The sequence below is a fragment of the Chionomys nivalis genome, chromosome 5 (assembly GCF_950005125.1).
Source record: "Chionomys nivalis chromosome 5, mChiNiv1.1, whole genome shotgun sequence".
Lineage (NCBI taxonomy): Eukaryota > Metazoa > Chordata > Mammalia > Rodentia > Cricetidae > Chionomys > Chionomys nivalis.
Window position 1 is genome coordinate 79313206 of NC_080090.1, and position 20258 is coordinate 79333463.

Consider the following 20258-nt stretch of genomic DNA (forward strand, 5'->3'; position numbering starts at 1 on the left):
CATGACCCAGTAGAAGGAAAAGGGTCCCAAGCACAGGCAAAGTAGTCAGAGATATCGCCAACTCCTGTAACACCAAGATACACACCCATAGCATATATGCAGAGGACCTACATCAGAACATACCAGTAAGACCACTCTCTGTGAGCCCTGTGTTTCACTAGCAGTTCTTAAGATTCTACTTTCCCCCAAATGTGAAGCTTTTAAAAATTGTCTTTGTTGACAACACCATTTGCTTTTATATTTAAGGTTTGTTATATCTATGTAAATAAGTATTTCAAATATTGGTTTGTTTGTATTGTAGATTGTAAAGGTCCTCCATCAAAAGAAAATACAGAAATTCTAACAGGTTCTTGGCCTGACCAATCATATCCAGAAAACACTCAGGCTACCTACAAATGCCGCCCTGGATACCGAACACTTGGGACCATTGTTAGAGTATGCAGACGTGGAAAATGGGTGGCTTTACACCCATCCAGGATATGTCGGAGTAAGTACTCCATGTATGAGAACCTTAAGACAAATTTTAGTTTAGAATGTACTACATGTTTTGTGTTGTAACACCATAAAATTATATCACTACTGTAATAAGATATAGAAAAATCATTTTAAAATGTAGTAATCCTCCAAAATTAAAAATGAAAGTAGGCAGTTAGCTTCAACTTTAAAATATTCTTTGCTGTCTTAAGTTTCCCTCTATTCAATGATATTCAAATGTGCTCCCCCGACGCCTAGATAATGTGTGTTCCATGGACTGTATTCTAATGCTGAATCTTTATTTTATTTTAACTTTAGAAAAGCCATGTGGGCATCCCGGAGACACACCCTTTGGGTCCTTTAGGCTGGCAGTTGGAACTGGGTTTGAGTTTGGTGCAAAGGTTGTTTATACCTGCAACGAGGGGTATGTTATCAATATTAAGGTTTGTCATTGAAATTGAAAGTAGAAAGTCTACAAGTTTGTGCTTTAATGAGACTAAATTTTTCTAGCAACATTTAAAGAAAAACATACATAAAGCTATGGCATAAGTCATTTTATTTGAATGCCATGCTATCTTCATAACATTGAAAATTTATGTGAGTTATGATTATTTTGGTATAGTGTTGAAATAAAGGAGTGTTAAGTCAGTACACACAAAAGTGTTCAGCTGACAAGTCCTTACTAAATTCCATTCTTTGAATAATATTATGTGAAATGGGACAATTTTATTATTTATTAATTTTTTAATAGGGGCAATAAGAATTGTGAAAACAACTATCTTATACGGTAATCCTCTGAAAAGATTTTACAGTATTTAAAGAAAGCAAGACTTTTTTATATTTTACCTTTTTATTAAATTTATTTATTTTTTTACATACCAGCCACAGCTTCCACTCCTCCTCTACTAAGTTTCCTCCCCCACCTTCTTTCTACCCTCCTCCACTCCTCATGAAAGGTAAGGCCTCCCATGAGAGTCAACAAAGCATGGCATATTAAGTTGAGGCAGGACCAAGCTGCCCCCACCCCATCATCAAGCCTGAGAAAAGCACCCATCATTGGGAATAGGTTCCAAAAAGCCAGCTTCTGCACCAGGACAGATCCTAGTCCTATTGCTGGGCCCCACAAACAGACCAAGAAAGCAAGACTTTTACTTGTGAGTAAAAAGTCTCTCTCCTGAGTGCTATTTTAAAGCTTAGTAGTATACAAATTATTTTTATTATATGGGACCTAAATGGTATATTTTTTAAGAATCATTGACTCTACCCTCTGACAAGCTACTAGGTATTAAGGCTGAAATCATTAATGAGACTTCTATATTTTTTCTCTATTGTCACAGATTATTTTAAGAGTCATATGGGAAAATTAAGAACTCTATAGTATTATGCAAAATAAGTATAAATAAAATTAAACATTGTGAATGGAATTTTTTCACTGTCCATCCTTTATTTCCTAACTTAAAGAAATAAACTATTAACAGTTTAAACTTTTCAGATTTATAATTATCTCTAAAACATTCCCAAACTCAAATCCTCAATGTTCATAAACTATTAACTCATTCCTATCCCTCTCTGACAAAAGTGGAAACTTCTCATCAACATCATGGCATAGGCAGGGGATATAAATATGACCTACATTTGAAACCCTTAAAAAAATCTGGGATACTGAAAGTACTCATCAGATACTCATTTCTTATTTATCTTCTCCTTGCCCATGACCTGAAGGAGATTTTTTCAAACTCATTTTTATGCCAATTTTTATTAATCACCGCTCACCTTATTGCACAAAGCCAACAAGAATTGCCTTGGCACGAGTTTTTCAGGCTGTTCCACTGTTCACCTTTGAGATATTACATCTCAGGCTAGCCTCCCTTATTTGGGTTTCACACTTGTGCTGAAAATGGGAATCAAAACTCATATGTTTTCTTCATTTGAATTCCACAGTCTCAGAACTTATATTTACAACTTGGTGAAGAAATGACCTGGATATTTTCCTCTGACTCTGGCTCTCTTGAGCTCATTATTGCGTCTTTCAGCTTGTCTGTATCAAGAGCAAACACTGATAGAACCCTGTTGTGTCAGTAACTATATATATTGGGCTTCAATCACCAACAGACATCTGTTGGTCAAGTTACTGACACTTATCAATGAAAGTCCTCACACCATGTAGGATCAGTAGGTAAAGTAGTTCACATTAATTTAAATTTTTATGGGAGAACACTTTGTCTATTTTTTTAAACATAGAACTGAAAACTAATAATGGAGCAGATTTATTGCATCCCTGTTTTTTGCTCAACCTTTTGAGTCCTATGTATCTGTATTTTCTCTGTTGGGTGTAGGTTTAGTTACATATTATTCAGCAGAATGATTCCTTATGAACAATCATTTTATTGTTCTTCATGTAGGTGATTTTAAGATGACATCAAAAAAAGTTTTTTTCTGTATGGATCTATATGGTCAACCATTATCTTCTCCTCTCGCCTCCTTCCACAAACATTGGTCCAGGAAAGTTTTGTGTAGAATTTTGCAGAATGACTGAAGGAGCATAGCATAATGGGTTGGCCTCTGCTGTGAATAGAAAGCCTTTACTAGGAACTGTGTTTTGCTGTCAGAAGAAAGCACATAAGGGAGCTAGAGTGTCACATTTATAGTCAATTATTCAATCTCCTCTACAGCAAGCATTAAGTAAACCTTAAATCCAAGCTCCTTGACTAATGTATTCTGCTTAAGTGTTTTCTTTCTATTAAGAATTAGGAACAAGATGAAAATAATACAAGAAAGAGAAAGATTTTTTCCTTAAAAAGTTCTTCCTGGAGGACAACCGTAACAGTCAAAAGCTTAAAAGTACGTAAAAATACATGATGTCTCAACACATTTTTTTTTGTTTCTGTTTTTAGGTATCAGCTGTTAGGTGAGATTGATTACCGTGAATGTGATGCAGATGGGTGGGTCAATGATATTCCATTATGTGAAGGTAAATAAAAAGCTGTTTTTACATATATGACTAAACACCTACATTAGATAAGATTTTTCCATATTCTACAGAAAAATATTTTTGAAGTTTATTTTTCAGTATGTCTTACTTATAATATTTTGTAGTTTCTAGTATAAAACAGAAATAGCTGTTTTATTAGAGTACTAGTTTGCATTTCAGTGTACTAAGTACTAAGTCAAGAGGGTGAGAAATTTTTCAGGGCTAATGTGGATTCCTTGGGGTCATGGACTTGACCAACAGCAAACAAGGGTCATCAAAAAAAAAAAAACTCAAACTTTCAGCTGAGCTGTGGTGGTGCACTCAGGAGGCAGAGTTAGGTGGATCTCTGTGAGAGTGAAGTCACCCTGATATACAAGAGATAATTCCAGGAATGACTCCAAAGCTACTGAAAAACCTGGTCTCAAAAAAAAAAAAAAAAAAAAGCAAATCAACAACAATAAAAAATCCTCAAAACTTTCTAACAATATAATAAATATAAAATGAGATTGATATGATTTTTGGTCAATGTACTGATGGTTAGAAATACCAAAGCCAACTTTTATTTTATAGTTCAAACATTAATAATATGCACAACCATCATCAGCTTAATAAAATATCAGAACTTGAAAGCTGTATTCATGAAGAATGTTTCCCATAATAACCATCTGGTTACAGTGATATAGGCCTCCACAGTGGTACAAAATGAGATTGAAATATCTCTCAGCAGTATACTGCTATGAAAGCTTTCCCATAGCCTGAAATTTAGAATAAAAAGAGAAAAAGAAAAGTAAGAATTAAGAAAGAACTCAAGCACTGGTTGCTCTTCCAAGGTCTTGAGTTCAATTCCCAGCAACCACTTGGTGTCTCACAACTAACTGTAATGGAATCTGAAGGTCTCTTGTAGCATGCAGCCATACATGCAGAGTGGCATGCAGAAATAAATAAATAAATAAATAAATAAATAAATAAATAAATAGAATTTGAAAAGAAAGAAAGAACTCTCTTATCTTCTTGTTCATATGCAGCACAAACAGCAAGAACAGGGAAATACATGTTTTGCTTGTGATTTTAGGGAAATAGATCAGATCTCTAGTTATCATGGAATTAGCAGAGGCCTATCTAAATGCTAGGTCCTATTTCCATAGTAAATAATAAAGGAAAGAAAGAAAATCCGTTGGGGGTAAAATGAAGGAGAGAGAATGTGGTCACACTGGACATTCTCATGCCTGGAAAAATATAGAAATTTAATGTAAGGAAATCAGAAGTTGTTCCAGGGAGCAAGTGTTCATACACTTGTTTAAAATTGAGCTTTGGACCATGGAATGACCTGTTGAGTCAATATCAAGGAAACACACCTAGAATATCTCCTGCATCCAAAGTTTCTTCAGGAAACATAAACTTTGAATGCCTTCACAATAGAGAAATTTTAAGAAAAATAAAAATGTGAATACCGAGGTTGAAAGGAAAGGAAAATTAAGAACAATTTTTCCATCAGAAGAAATACCTTAAAATTCTTTGCTTTTCCATCTTATTAGAATGCTCTGCAGCATTCCAATGTCACGTTGTTCTGAAGCATCAGTAAAATATTTGTGTGTGATTGTTCCAGAGCTCATATTTTTTAATAGTTAAGGAGACATTTGCAATCATGAAAATTCAAACTATCATTTGAAGTTAGAGTTTTCTCTTCCCATTCCCAGAGAAACTGATAACCAAACTACTTATGTTAAATGATCTTTATCTCTTACAAACAATCATAAATATTTCTAAAACATCTAAGTAAGTTTCTCCAGGCTTATCTTGCTGGAGTTTTATTCATATACACATGTAGAAGCTTTCAGTTCTGTCAGTAAAAATGGTGCCTGTATTTTCAGTTGTTAAGTGTTTGCCAGTGACAGACCCGGAGAACGGAAGAATTGTGAGTGGTGCAGTGGAACCAGACCAGGAATATTCCTTTGGACATGTGGTGCGCTTTGAATGCAATGCAGGCTTCAAGGTTGAAGGACAGAAAGAAATGCACTGTTCAGAGAATGGCCTATGGAGCAATGAGAAGCCCAGATGTGTGGGTAAGATATACATACTTATCTGCTTGGTATTTAAATACTTTTAGTTATCCTTAGGAAAAATGTTCATTTCTTTTTAAGTATGTTTTTATTTAAAACAGAATTACTTCACTATGATGCTTATTAATCATGACTGTTTCTCTATAATTGACTGAAGGTCTTTTTTTTTTATAATTATAGCTTCATGACTTGGTTAATATGTAAGCAAAGGTCACTACTTGATGTTGCTATTCACAGTCTAACATTTCTGTTCTGTGGTGTAAAATTGACTTTCAGAGAAGAATTTTATGAAGGTTTTGGAATCCAATGGTTTACTATATGTTTCTAAACAAGTTCCATGATGGCATTCTAATTTTGATTAATATTATTAGGAGGAATTCTATATTTGTTGCAGGTTTTAATTTTTAAGACATTAATTACAATTTTAATTAACATTGTTAAGAAGTGATATCACACACACACGCACACACATGCACACACAAACACATATTTGCAAGTTTACTGTCAGTTTTATTTACCTGAATTGAATCCACTAAATAAAACTTTGACTTATAATAAACTGATACAATAAATTGTGAATCAATTTTTCTTTGATTTTTGTTTGTCTTTTTTCTTTTTCTTTCTTTTTTCTTTTTGTTCTTTGTTTATTTGGTTTTGAGACAGCCTCTCGCAAAGACAGCAATGGCTGGTCTGAACTTGATATGCAGTCCATGTAGGTTCTACCTTAAAGTAATTTTCCTGAAGCTGCCTTATAAATGTTGAGAGCATAGGCACATGGCACCATACCTTGAAGGCATAAGTCACAAACAATCCCACACCAGTTTGGAATTATGATTAATAGAATGGTTATTTATTTAAAGGGAAAAAACTTACAGATCACCATCCCAGACAACAGCCCTCTGCATGATCAGGAAAGGAGTCTAGTAGCTGGAAGTGGAGCCGGAAGCAAGAGAGCAAGCACACAGCTACAGCTGCTTTTTAAAGCAAACGAGACCATGCCCATGTGGGCTGGTATCTTTAAGTCTATTGGCTGAAGGAGCAGAGGCAGCTTCTGCAGCACCTCCCCCTTTTGTTTAAGTAAGAGACTTCTAAACCTACTATGAAATTATATACAATAAGAACAAATATCCTATTCTAACTAGCTTAAGTCTTGTATAATAAATAACTTGGCCAAGCCATGAGAGGAAAGTAACTACATTTATATAGTCTTCAACCCCATTGAAGATCTGAGAAGGGAAATAATGTTACCTGAGTAATTAGGAAGTGCAATAAAACAACTTCCAAAACATGCAACAAATCAGAGAGACAACTGGCTACCTGGGCAATCACCCAAAGTCACGTTTGCAGCATTGAAGCAACCAATTTTGGCTAAGGCCTAATGTAACTGACATACCATTTTCAAAGGTAAGAAACTTTTCAAAACTATCTTACCCTGTCTTGGCAGGATATTACAGTCCTGTTTTATCCATTTACAGATATTCTGTATCTCTGTCAGTGGTTGAGGTATGGGCATTTCTTTGCCCAAAAACCACTTCTGCCAAGAAGAAAGACTCCAGGTGGAGTGCCTTTGGTGCTCAACATTTTCTCTGGAATAGATCTGTGTGTCTCACTGCCATGGAACTCTGAGTTAGTTTAAAGGCCATTTTCTACAGCTCTTTGAAGAGGTTGAAGATTATCTATCTATACTGAATATAATCTCTATGTATCTAAAGAACCTGATTAATCTAATTATAAATGACAAACATAGATGACCATTGATCTATATAATTCTCAATAACTATCTAACTTAAAGACTAAGACAATAAACAACTGTGTAATAAATGAGTAAAATGACCTCCAAATGTAAACAATGTACAAGTATACATTGCAATATCATATATATATATATATATCAATACATACAATATATAAGTATCTTAATCAGAGGTAGAAATGTACACTGCAATATGGTAAATATATATCAATACTATATATATATATATCAATACATAAAAAATGTTTTAAACAGAGGTAGAAGCATGCATGCATACAATAGTCAATATAATTTAACTTTATATCAATATACAAGAATCAATACCAATAAAATTGTCTAAAAAACAATAACTCACAAGTACCAATCTATTATCCCATCATCCAATTATCCCTCTTTTTTTTTCCAAAAAGATCCCTAGGCTTATAAAATTTCTCCCCCAACCCTCAACCATACACTTATTATAATCAACCCCTAAATGATGTCCTTAAACCTAAGGACAAACTTTACTGGAAGAGGGGATGTCATCCTCTAGAATTACTTCCAGCTGTCATGGGAGTGACGTTCTTTCTGGGGGATCCTGTGAAAGTAAAATAATGGTTAAATTTCAAGATCAATGTCTTTTAAAATTGCAAATAGTCTCTGAGTATTTTGTGGAGGTCTGACAAGAATGTTGTAAAAGATGTGCACCATTTCACCTAACTAAGCTGGAACTGTCTTGTGCAGCTGGTACCCAAAACAGGTCTTGTAGTAGTGCTATCGGTATCATGACATCATATCAACCAGGTGGAGTTGTTATGAGGCCCCATCTTCTTTCTGGAAACCTCAAAAATTACTGCAGGAAAATTCATTGTTCATGTGGAAAACTTAAACATTGTTTATATAGACATATACGGATATATATATATATTCAATGAAAGGTATGATAAAGACAAAAATAGATATGAATAAAAACAACGATGTTTTCTAAAATCTTTTTTCTTAATGTCCCACATCAAATGGCACTTGACATGAGATAGAAACTCTGGGTTTTTTCTTCTAACAACATGCTTGAATTTAAAGAGAAAGAGAGCCATTGTCCAAATCTAAAACCAGCTCTATATATTCATAAACATATACATACCTATACATATATATAATTGTATCATATTTGTATCATTGTACCATATTGTACTTACTAACCATATTTGATTTTCTTGATGATCCTTATTGGATAGTTATTTTTCTACCTGTCATCATCCAAACATCAGGAGTTTCTTGAATTTTTGAAGATGAGTATTTTCCTGCAAAGACAAGAACAGGACCCTGTCCCCAACCCAAATGCTTTTCTTACCACCTGTATGATTATCACCAGTGTGGATGAGCTGTCATTTCTCTGTTTCAATAGTTTTCTCCTTTTCAAAGCGAATCTTTATTAATTTTGATGGTATCTATATTTTTTCATCTCCTGTGGAAACAAGAGCAAAACCCCTTCCCCAACTAGTGTATCTCTTGGTTGCCATTGTGAAGTCAACACATCTTTGAAATATACTGGTTGATTCAATTCAGAAGTTTTTTTCTATTATCCAATGCCTCTCTGCTGCTTTGTTCCTTTCTCATTAGTGTTAAGAAAATTCAAGGTTAATAAAGCATTATACAATCTACTTTTCAGGGTATTTTCCATCCCTTTCTGTTTGTTCAGCATAACCTTTATAGTACAACTTGATCTTTCTATAACTGCCTGACCTGTAGGATTATTTGGTATACCTGTAATGTACTTTATATTACAATAAGCAAAAAACTGTTTCATTTTCTTAGATACACATGCTGGACCATTGTCTGTCTTTATTTGTGCAGGTATACCCATGATGCCCATAACTTCCAATAAATATGTGATTACCAAATCAGCCTTTTCTGAGCTCAGGGCAGTTGCCCATTGAAAACCTGAATATGTGTCTATGGTGTGGTGTACATATTTTAATTTACCAAATTCCATAAAGTGGAACACATCCATCTGCCAGATTTTATTCCTTAGAGTATCCTTTGGGTTACTCCCTGCAGGCAACAGTGTTTGATTATAGAAAGAACAAGTAGGACACCTCTTTATAATCTCCTTAGCTTGTTGCCATGTAATAGAAAACTTTCTTTAAACCTTTACTATTGACATGATATTTTTTTGTAAAATTCTGAGGCCTGCAATATGCTTCCAATCAATAATTGATCAATTTCAGCAATACCTTGTGCTAGAGGACCAGGCAGACCCATATGGGATTGGATGTGTTTTACGTACATATGACAAAGCCTATTCCTGATTATGTCTTGCACATGGATAAACAATGAAGTCAATTCTGTATCATCTTATATAAATTCAGCAGTTTCAATATGCAAGATAACTCTCTCTGTATATTGTGAATCCATAACTATATTAAGAAGTTCTTTAAAATCCCTTTGCATAGCTGGGCGTGGTGGCACACGCCTTTAATCCCAGCACTTGGGAGGCAGAGGCAGGCAGATCTCTGTGAGTTCGAGACCAGCCTGGTCTACAAGAGCTAGTTCCAGGACAGGCTCCAAAACCACAGAGAAACCCTGTCTCGAAAAACCAAAAAAAATAATAATAATAAAATCCCTTTGCACCACAAGAATGGCATATAATTATGCCTTCTAGACAGAATTATAAGGGCTTTGTTCCACCTTACTCAATACTTCGGATTTGTAACCTGCTTTCCCTGATTTATTTGCCTCAGCATAAAATGTATGGGCTCCAGTTATTGGTGCATCACATACAATTCGAGGAAGAATCCAAGAAGTTCTCTTTATGAAGTTAAGTCTATCACTTTTGGGATAGTTGTTATTAATTTCTCCCAAAAAAATAGCAACAAGCTCTTTGCCATGGTTCATTAACTTGTTTATGACTTTTTTATTTCATCAGTAGTAAAAGGCACTATAATTTCTGTGTGGTGTATACCTGCTAGTTGATGAAGTCTTGGTTTACCTTTTATAATTAATTCAGAGACTTTTTCCACATAAGTTTTTAGTTTTTTACTTGGTTTATGTGGTATAAATATCCATCCTAAAATAATATCTTCCCTCTGCATTAAGATCCCTGTATGAGAAAATCTGGAAGGCAATATGACTAGGATACAACTAAGATTTGGGTTCACCCTATCCACATGTGCCTCCTGTAATTTTTCCTCAGCCATTGTCAGTTCCTTTTCTGCTTCAGCTGTTAATTTTCTGGGACTATTCAAATTTTAATCACCATCTAAGGTTTTGTTTAAATAAACTGTTAGATCAGGTGTTATCCCAACAGCTGGTTGTAGACTGGAAATGTCTCCTAACAATCTTTGAAAGTCATTAAGAGTCCATAACTGGTCTCTCCTAATTTGTGCCTTTTGTGTTCTAATTTTCTGTAAACCTATTCTGTAACCTAGGTAATTAACAGAAGTTCCTCTGTGAATCTTTTCAGGAGCAATTTGTAATCCCCATTTAGGCAAGACTTTCTTTACTTCTTCAAACATCCTTTCTAAAGTATCTTTATTTGAATCAGATAAAAATATGTCATCCATGTAATGGTAAATTATGGGCTTGGGAAATTGCTTACAAATTATTTCCAATGGCTCACTTACAAAATATTGGTACAATGTGGAACTATTGAGCATCCCCCATGGGAGGATAGTTCATTGATATCTCCTAGTAGGCTGAGAATTATTATAAGTAGGCACTGTGAAGGCAAATTTTTTCTATCCTTTTCTTGTAAAGGTATAGTGAAAAAAACAATCTTTCAAATCAATAACTATAAGAGGCCATCCTTTTGGTAATAGAGAAGACAAAGGAATTCCAGATTGTAGTGGGCCCATAGGTTGAATTACCTTGTTGACAGCTCTTAGATCTGTCATCATTCTCCATTTACCAGATTTCTTTTTTACAACAAACACAGGAGAATTCCAAGGGCTGGTTCATTCTTCAATATGGTGAGCATCTAGTTGCTCTTGTGCCAGCTGTAATTCCAAAGCCTGTAATTTATCTTCAGCTAGAGGCCACTGCTTGATCCACCTTGGCTTCTCAGTTAACGATTTTAAGGGTAGGGCTGTTGGTACCTCTAAAGGTTTGCTAGTTGCTGTATGATCTTGTACAGCCTGAATGAATGGTGAGCTTTTTCCATAATACCTCATTATATCCTTCCCAGAATAATGAGTTCCTGGAACTACAGAAATGTTAATCTGTGAATTCCATTGCTGTAGCAGGTCATGGCCCCATAATTTTATTGCAATATTGGCTATATATGGCCTTGGTCTTCCTCTTTGCCCTTCAGGCCCTATGCATTCAACCCATCTCATGCTTTGTTTTACACAAGATAGGGTTGCAATTCCTAGTAACTGAACATCTACCTCTTGAAGAGGACAATTTGGATGTTAAGATTCTGAAGTAATGATACTTACATCTGCATCTGTGTCTAATAAGCCTTCAATAAAAATGCCATTTATACAGACTCTTAGTTTTGGTCTTTGATCATCAATAGAAGTCTGCCAAAATATATGTTTACTCTGTTCTACTGGATTTTTTGACTCATCCTCTACATGTAACCCATCATTTAGACCAGTATTGCTTTTTACAGCAGACATTGGAGTTTTTAATTTTCTTGGTGAGACACATTCTCCACAGTAACTGGGAATGATTGGGCCACTTTTGGCTTGGGTGCCTGTGAGAGGCCCCTCAAGGGGTTTCCCAATGGTATAGGGTTGCCTTGTCTGTCTGTTGTTGACCTGCATTTGTTGGCCCAAGGTCGGCCTTTACCACAGCTCCTACATATACCTAAAGGCTGAGGTCTACTATTTTTGTCATTCCCAGAGGATATATTAGTCCCAGAAATTCTTTGCCTGTAATCCCTTTTCAGGTATCCTAATTTACCACAATTAAAACACCTGGCAGTTTGATGTCTCCTCATCGCTTTGAAAATCGCTTCTCCTACCCAAGATTCATCATTATAGCCAAATGTCTCAACATTCATCATATGCTGAATCCATTCATCCATAGGTGCTGATCTAGACCTTAAAGACCCAATTATCCTTTTACATTCTATGTTTGCATTTTCAAAAGCCAGAGATTCAAGAAATATTTGTCTAGCTTCTGGGTCTGTTACTCCTATATACAGAGCCTTAATTAATCTTTGCAAAAAGTCAGTAAAGGATTTTCTCTGTCCCTACCTAACCCTGATATATGATTCAACCCTTTTCACTGGATCTTGTATCCTATTCCAAGCATTTAAGGCTGCTTTGTGGCATAATGACAATACTTCTTCATCATAAAGAGCTTGGACCTGTGGATTGGTATATGTTCCTACACCAAGAATTTGATCTTGGGAAACCTTCACACCTTTTACTCTTTGCTGTTCCATATGTTTGGATTCTTCTCTGAAATAAATTCCAAACATCAAGGAAGGTTCATCATCTAATATTGCAGACACTAACTGAAAGAAATCATGTGAGGTAGCTCTGACATTAGAAGCCCAAGACCTTATCATTTCCTTAAAAAATACAGAGTGCAAGCCATAATTAAAGACAGCTTGCTTAATTTCTTTTAGATCATTCATTCCTATTGGCATCCATCTCCATTCTTTGACTCCCTTTGAGCCTTTAGAAGCTGATGCTTTGTCAGAGTAAATTACAGGGTATGATGCTAAAACCCTGGGCAAACCAGTTCTGACAGCCGGTGATGATGTTGTATCCTATGCTTTTGCTTTCTTACTCTGTTCACCAGCTCCAATAATTTCTTCTATTATTTCAAATCTTTTTATCATTGTCTCTCTTAAAGCTTGAATCTCCTGGCCTGCATGTGTTTCTAGTGATTTCACTAAGGTATCAATTTTTTGGTCCACATTCCACACCTGTGATTCCAAAATTTCAACTTTCCCCTTCAAAGATAACATGTCCTCCCAGAACTTTTCTTGTATATCATGTAGATTCCCATCCTAGAGGTACATTCTGTCTGTTACCTTATCAAAACTTTGTGATAACTTCTGAACATCAAATTCAACAGCCTGAACCCTTTCAGGTAACTTCCTAGTACCCTTGGATATAGAGTCAATTTTGCCTGTCATGGTACCCACTTGTTCAGATAACCTCTGGTTTCCAATAATTTTAATCCTTTCAACTAGCCATTCATTATTAGTCCATAAAGATTGCATTGCTCTTAGGAGTGCCATATTCTTCCTTAGTGATAGAATATGGAAAAGAAAACTGAAGCCTAGTAACCAGTAAATTGAGGTATCCCCATAGTCATCCAAACCTCGCATGATATAATCCATTGTATTAGTAAAGAAAGCAGTAAAAGTTGTGTTGGAAATGAAAACTGCCACATTACCTATTTTCCAGCAGGTGGCGCTGTTGCCAAGTCACTCCTAGAACCTCTGCAAAGGTGATGGAAATAGGGTCCTGTTTCAATGTATTTGTTAGTATTTGTTGAAAACTGGGAAATATGAGTTACTCAACAAAGTAAATGTAATTAAATCAATTCCATACATGGAACCAGAAACCCAGATTCCAGGGGTAAAGAAGAGCAACCCGGAAGCCGCGTATGCTTTCACGTGATGGAGTTGCCCAGAGGGGTTGCAGCTTTTGGCAACCACTTGTGCTCTGATTCATGCTACTTTAGTGCTGTGCATGCAAGGGAAATTTAAAAACGACTCAGAAAAGAGCAAACCAGATGGTCAGAGACTGTCCAGGCCTGTGGAGCCTGGGAGGCGTGGAGTTTAAATCCACGTGGGGAGGCAAATGATAGGGTGTGTGGGGACTTGAAGCCAATCTGAGGCGAGTAAAGAGAAAATATAAAGAATTGCAGCAAGAAAAGCCACTGTGTGAAAATTTATATTGAACTGCTGGCTCCACACACAGGGCACAGGCCTTAGCTGAGGGACGGCTCATGCCAAGCTGAGCTGGCGGAAGGCAGCTGAACGGGAGGAAGGGGAGGGTTCTAAAACCAAACATTGGGTGTCAAATAAAGGCGTAAGTCACAAACAATCCCATACCAGTTTGGAATTATGATTAATAGAATGGTTATTTATTTAAAGGGAAAAAACTTACTTATCACCATCCCAGAAAACAGCCCTCTGCACAGTCAGGAAAGGAGTCTAGTAGCCAGAAGTGGAGCCGGAAGCAAGACAGCAAGCACACAGCTACAGGTTGCTTTCTAAAGCAAACAAGACCACGCCCACGTGGGCTGGTATCTTTAAGTCTATTGGCTGAAGGAGCGGAAGCAGCTCCTGCAGCAATACCTGTACTATATTTTTCTAAATATTATCTAACATCTCCAATATTTTCACCATTTTTAGCGTTGTCTGCCTTACACCAAAGAAAACAATGCTTTCTTTTTTTTAATTTTCTTTAAGTTTTGAGATTGTAATTAGATCATTTCATTCCTCCAGGACATTAGGTGTTAACAAGTTTTTCTAACGACACTAATTCTTGATAAAAATAATGATATGTTGATATATACATTCAGTGTGCCACATACTCTACACATTGAAGTTGCATGGGTGTTATTTATGTGCCTATAATTCAATGTCTATGGCTAATGAATCCTAGGAAATTTTGATCCTTGAGATTAGCTTTCAAGACAGAGTAAGGTATTTTCAGATGCAAATACCTTTTAACAAAACAAGCATAGCAGATCTCAGTAGGCCATGGTGGCAAAGGTGAAAAGACAGCAAGGTGTCTAAGGCACAGTGATGTCCTGAGCTTCATCAACTGCTACAGAAGCCCCACTACAGGATGTTGCTGCATAACCCTATTACTGAGGAGATTAGTACAAACATCTGTTTACTTCAGATAGGAAACTGACAACAGATCTACCACCAAGGTCCACCTTGTGATCTAAATAGTTTACTATAGATCCAGGGGAAGAAGTGACTCAAAGATAAGCAGCATCACCTAAAGCCTGCCCCGGCATGAGTGCGGGCTCACAAAAGCTGCAAAGCTGGAGCACAACGCACAATGATCTGAGGCTTTTCTCAGAAACTCATCTGACCCAAAAGTATTTACAGCAGTCATTACTGCTTCTGTATGTATGGGGAAAGAGAGGCCTAATCAATGTGCTCAATTTTAGGGACTTCCTGAAGTATTTAAATGGTTTTCTTCCCAAGCTTAATGAACTTGCTTGGAAAATAGGATGGTTTATTTCCCTTTAGAACAATGTTTCTCAGCCTGTGGGTCATAACCTGTTTGCGGGCTCAAATGGCCCTTTCACAGGAGTCACAAGACCACCTGCATATCAGATATTAACATTACAATTCACAAGTCACAAAATTACAGTTATGAAAAAACAACAAAAATTTTATGGTTGGAGGTCACCATAATGTGAGGAACTCTATTAAAAGGTTGCAACACTAGGAAGGGTGAGAACCACTGAGTGGGAGTTTCCCTCCTAGGTGGAATGTTTTATCTTAGAGGAAGTTGCTACTCAACAGTTGAAAAGAGGAGAGCAGTCAGTAAGAGAATGACCATAGGCCAGCACAGTTACTGTTTACACAAGTCTTAAATAACTCAACTTGACTTGGGAAAGGATAAAAAATTTCAAAGTGACCATTTGAAAGTTTATTTAGTTATAAACAAGACAAAATGAAATAAAAAGATAGGGAAGGGGCTTTAAGAGACCAGTTGCCAGTACCTCACAGTTGGAGTGTTATATTTTAAGAGAAGCGTGTTAAAAGTGGTGGCCAGGACTTCTCTAGGTTTTTGTCCTTAGTTTTCTTTGGGGAAAAAATTGTATGCATGGTGAAGACAGAAAAACAGAAGCCTATGACTTTTCAAAGATCAAATGGAACATGACTTTAATAGATTTTTTCAAAAAAGTGAAGTCCTGAAAATTACTGTGGATAATCATAAGATGTGTTATTTTGTAAATTATTCAATGAAAATATTAACCTGCAAGGCTGTATCCATTTTCATTTTCACAAGGGCTGTTACAGATGGCCATTTATTTCAACAGGCTAATTTACCATAATGCTAAAAATAATTAATTATACTTTTAACTTTCAAAAATGAATTTGAAACAGCAGCTACATGATTAGGAAAGCAGTCAAGTCAAAGCAATTGTTGCTTGATTGGTTGGTTTTGGCTGACTGACCTAATGGAAATAAACACTGTCTTTGTAAAACTATATCTTGCCCAGCAGAGTTTCTTTCACAGGAGAAATGATACAATTACTCTCTTGCATTTAGAAATTTCCTGCACCGAACCAAACGTTGAAAACGGCGAATCTCTATCTAAGAAAACAGTTTACAAGGAGAATGAAAGGTATCAGTATCAATGTCAGAAAGGTTTTGTGTACAGAGAAAGAGGGGATGCCATCTGCACAGCTTCTGGATGGAGTCCTCAGCCTTTCTGTGAAGGTAAAGTTATAGTTATTTTCTAAGTCTTTTAATATTTAAGAAGTTGTCCAGTGAGTGGAAAAGAATGATGGCTGTAGTCAGACTTTTCTTTGGACTCTCAGTCACACACACAAAAAAAATTGAAATGGGGATTTAGTGTTAATTATGAAAACTCAGTCTATAGCTTAGTCTTGTTCCAGTAGCTCTTATAACTTAACCTGTTTCTATTTACATACAAGTTGCCGTGTGATTCGTGGCTTTTACATCTCCTACTGCTTGTCTGTTCTCTCTGCCTCTGTTGACAACTATTTTCTTCTCTCCAACTTCTCTCTGTTCCAAGAAGTCCCACCCAATCTCTTTCTGCCTATCTAATGGCTATTCAGTTCATTATTAAACCAATCACATTGACATATTTTCACACAATGTAAAAAGATATTCCACAACAGATGATCACACAGATCAATGTTCAGCTGATAGCATTGAGTCTAACCATTTGTTTTCATGGCATTTATCATTTTTAATCAGAGAAGCAGTATCTGCAGTAGCCCTCTGGCATTAAACCACTTCCATATGTTTAATTCCAGGTGTCCTCCTAAATAGACCATTTATCCACTAAAAGATCAACATATAACCCATAAAATGTTATTTTATATTAAGTCATTATCTTGCACTTAAGAACTTTTCAAACAGTTACTTCAGACTCCAGTGAATTAAGTGCAAGACATGAAAGATTAGAGCCCAGCACACCTTTAATCCCAGAACTCAGGAGGCAGAGACAGGTGGATCTCTGCGAGTTTGCGGCCAGTCTGGTGTACAAGGGCTAACTAAAGGACAAACTCCAAAGTTACAGAGAAACCCTGTCTTGGAAAAAGAAACAACATAGAGAATTCAACTCTGTAACTATATATATATATATATATATATATATATATATATATATATATATGTGTGTGTGTGTGTGTGTGTGTGTGTGTGTGTGTGTGTGTGTGTTATTTGGTGTGTCATAACTATTACACTGAAGCCTAATGCTTCCATATTTTTCTCAGCCACTTAACTAAAGACTCTTCCTTGGCATTTGTTTGTTTTTAATTTGAGAAATATGTATGGTTCCGCAAGTGTGCTTTTGCACATCCTAGGTTTGCTTCTTTTGAAAGAGAGAGTGGGAAGGGAAGGAAAGGGAGATTCTACATTTAATTTTCTTTTTAAACATTTCTCAAACAAAATTACAAGTCAAATATTAAATGTTTAACTCTGTGTTCTTGAAGGTCTTTCTCATTAACGAGAGAGAAAGTACTCTCACAAGAAAGTAAATAGCAGTTTGATAATATAAATATAGAGACCTGCAGTAACTCATATAAGCATGCAAATCTCTTACAATGTGCTTCATTTTGCTGAGTGAACAGAACCTCAATCTCCCTGACACCACATAACTGAAAACTTACTTTGTCACAGTTAGATTCACAAGAAGCTTGGAATCCATAAGTGATCAAAATTCAAACAAGATAATATATAACTTCCTTCCAGATATTTGTAACCAGACTAGGGATTTCAGAACAACTTCTAACCATATTTTTCTGCAAAACAAAAGACATAGCCTCCAAATTCAGTAAGCTGTTCCATGTAAATCAGAAGATACATTTACTTCAATGAGGAAGGGCAGAGAAATCTTCATAACTATTCAGAAGCAAGAATTTGTGAATATTAATAAATAGGCCTAATGAGAGTCTGAGGCTAAGAATGACAATCAAAAAAATAGAAAGTGGAAGACACTGTTAACATTATATAATGAAGTTATTGCCAGTTATGGAATCAAGAAGTACTATATGTGATGGCTTCAAGAAAGAAAAATTTTTACCAGAGAGGTGTAACATGAGAGCCTGCTTGTTGGGGTTTCTGTCCTGCCCAGTTCCCATAGTCTTTAGGACCCAAAGAATCACACATAAGTCTCCATAAGTTATAAACTGATTGGCCCATTAGCTCAGGCTTCATATTAGCTTTTATAATGTACATTAGCCCATTATTCCAGTATATGTTAGCCACAGACTCAGTACGTTTTTTAGTGGGGCAGGTCACATCCGGATTCTTCGGTGTCTGGACAGGACTGGGAAAAGAGCTTCCTTCTTTCCAGAATACTCCTGTTTTCATTGCCCTGACTCTACTTCCTGTCTGGTCGTCCTGCCTACCCTTCCTGCCTGGCTACTGGCTAATCAGCATTTATTTAAAATATAATTGACAGAATATAAACGATTGTCCCGCACCAGAGAGGCACAAATCCATCAGGAGGAGAGAGAGAAAGCCATACTGATATGTGAAGCATAAGTAGATGTGCTTATTTTAATGTCATTTTTACATTTATCAGTGCAAGTAAATAGTATCTGCCATTTAATGTTCATATTCTTCAGTTTAATGAGAATTAAATATTCCACTAGCTGGGCAGTGGTGGCACACAACTTTTTTTAAAAAATATTTATTTATTTATTATGTATACAATGTTCTGTCTGTGTGTATGCCTGCAGGCCAGAAGAGGGCACCAGACCTCATTACAGATGGTTGTGAGCCACCATGTGGTTGCTGGGAATTGAACTCAGGACCTTTGGAAGAGCAGGCAATGCTCTTAACCACTGAGCCATCTCTCCAGCCCCGGTGGCACACAACTTTAATCCCAGTTCTAAGGAGGCAGAGGTAGGCAGATCTCTGTGAGTTCGAGGCCAACCTGGTATGTAAGAGATAGTTCCAGGATAGCTAGGGCTGATACACAGAGAAACCCTGTCTTGAAAAACTAAAAAAAAAAGGAAAAAAAAATAAATAAATTCCTCATTATTTGTATACGTTTCTTTTCAGAAAAGATATGCCATCCTCCTTCTCTTGCAAATGGTGACTACACACCTTACAGGATTAAGCACAGAGCTGGTGATGAAATCGAATATACATGTAAACATGGCTTCTCTCCTGCAACTCTGGAAACTCATGTCAAGTGTACAATTACTGGCTGGATCCCTTATCCGAGATGTACTTGTAAGCTTTTTTACATATTGAATCTCCATAATTGTTGTAGGAGGCCACTTTTTGGTTTCCTGGCTGCCCAGACTCCCAAAATAACCACACAGAAACTGTATTAATTAAATCACTGCTTGGGCTATTAGCTCTAATTTATTATTGGCTCACTTTTACATCTTAATTTAACCCATTTCTATTAACCTGTGCATCACCACGAGGTCATGGCCTACTTGAAAAGTTTCAGTGTATCTTTCTCCAGCAGCAGACCCAAGGCTTCTCTCTTTATACATCTACGTTCATATGGGAATGTGATCTGCAATTCTCTTTCTTTGTTGAGTTCTCATGTGGTTTGGGTATCAGGGTTACTCTGGCTTATGAAATGAATTGAGCAATGTTATTTTTCTGTGGAATAATTTGAGGAATATTATTAATTCTTTGAATGTCTGCTAGAATTGTGTTCTAAAACAATCCTCTCTTTTTTTAAGACTGCAGTTATTTCTATAGGGGTTATAGGTCTATTTAAACTGTTTATTTAATCAATTTTGATTTAACTTTGGTAAAATTATAGAGAAAATTTTTCATTTCTTTTAGATTTTCCAATTTTGTAGAGTTCAGGTTTTTTAAAATGTCTCTATATGATTCTGTTTTTCTAGATGTCCATTG

General features: G+C 36.1%; 1 protein-coding gene across 2 annotated transcripts in view; it reads left to right on the forward strand.

The window, feature by feature from the left end:
• Cfh (complement factor H) overlaps nucleotides 1–20258 on the forward strand; it is a 109086-nt gene that overhangs the window by 11780 nt on the left and 77048 nt on the right. For both annotated transcript variants that reach the window (XM_057769657.1, XM_057769658.1), the window contains exons 2-7: nucleotides 302–487; nucleotides 793–898; nucleotides 3369–3445; nucleotides 5317–5508; nucleotides 16449–16619; nucleotides 19440–19613. In XM_057769657.1, the coding sequence (XP_057625640.1) occupies nucleotides 302–487; nucleotides 793–898; nucleotides 3369–3445; nucleotides 5317–5508; nucleotides 16449–16619; nucleotides 19440–19613 (906 nt within the window). The remainder of the gene's footprint in view (nucleotides 1–301; nucleotides 488–792; nucleotides 899–3368; nucleotides 3446–5316; nucleotides 5509–16448; nucleotides 16620–19439; nucleotides 19614–20258) is intronic.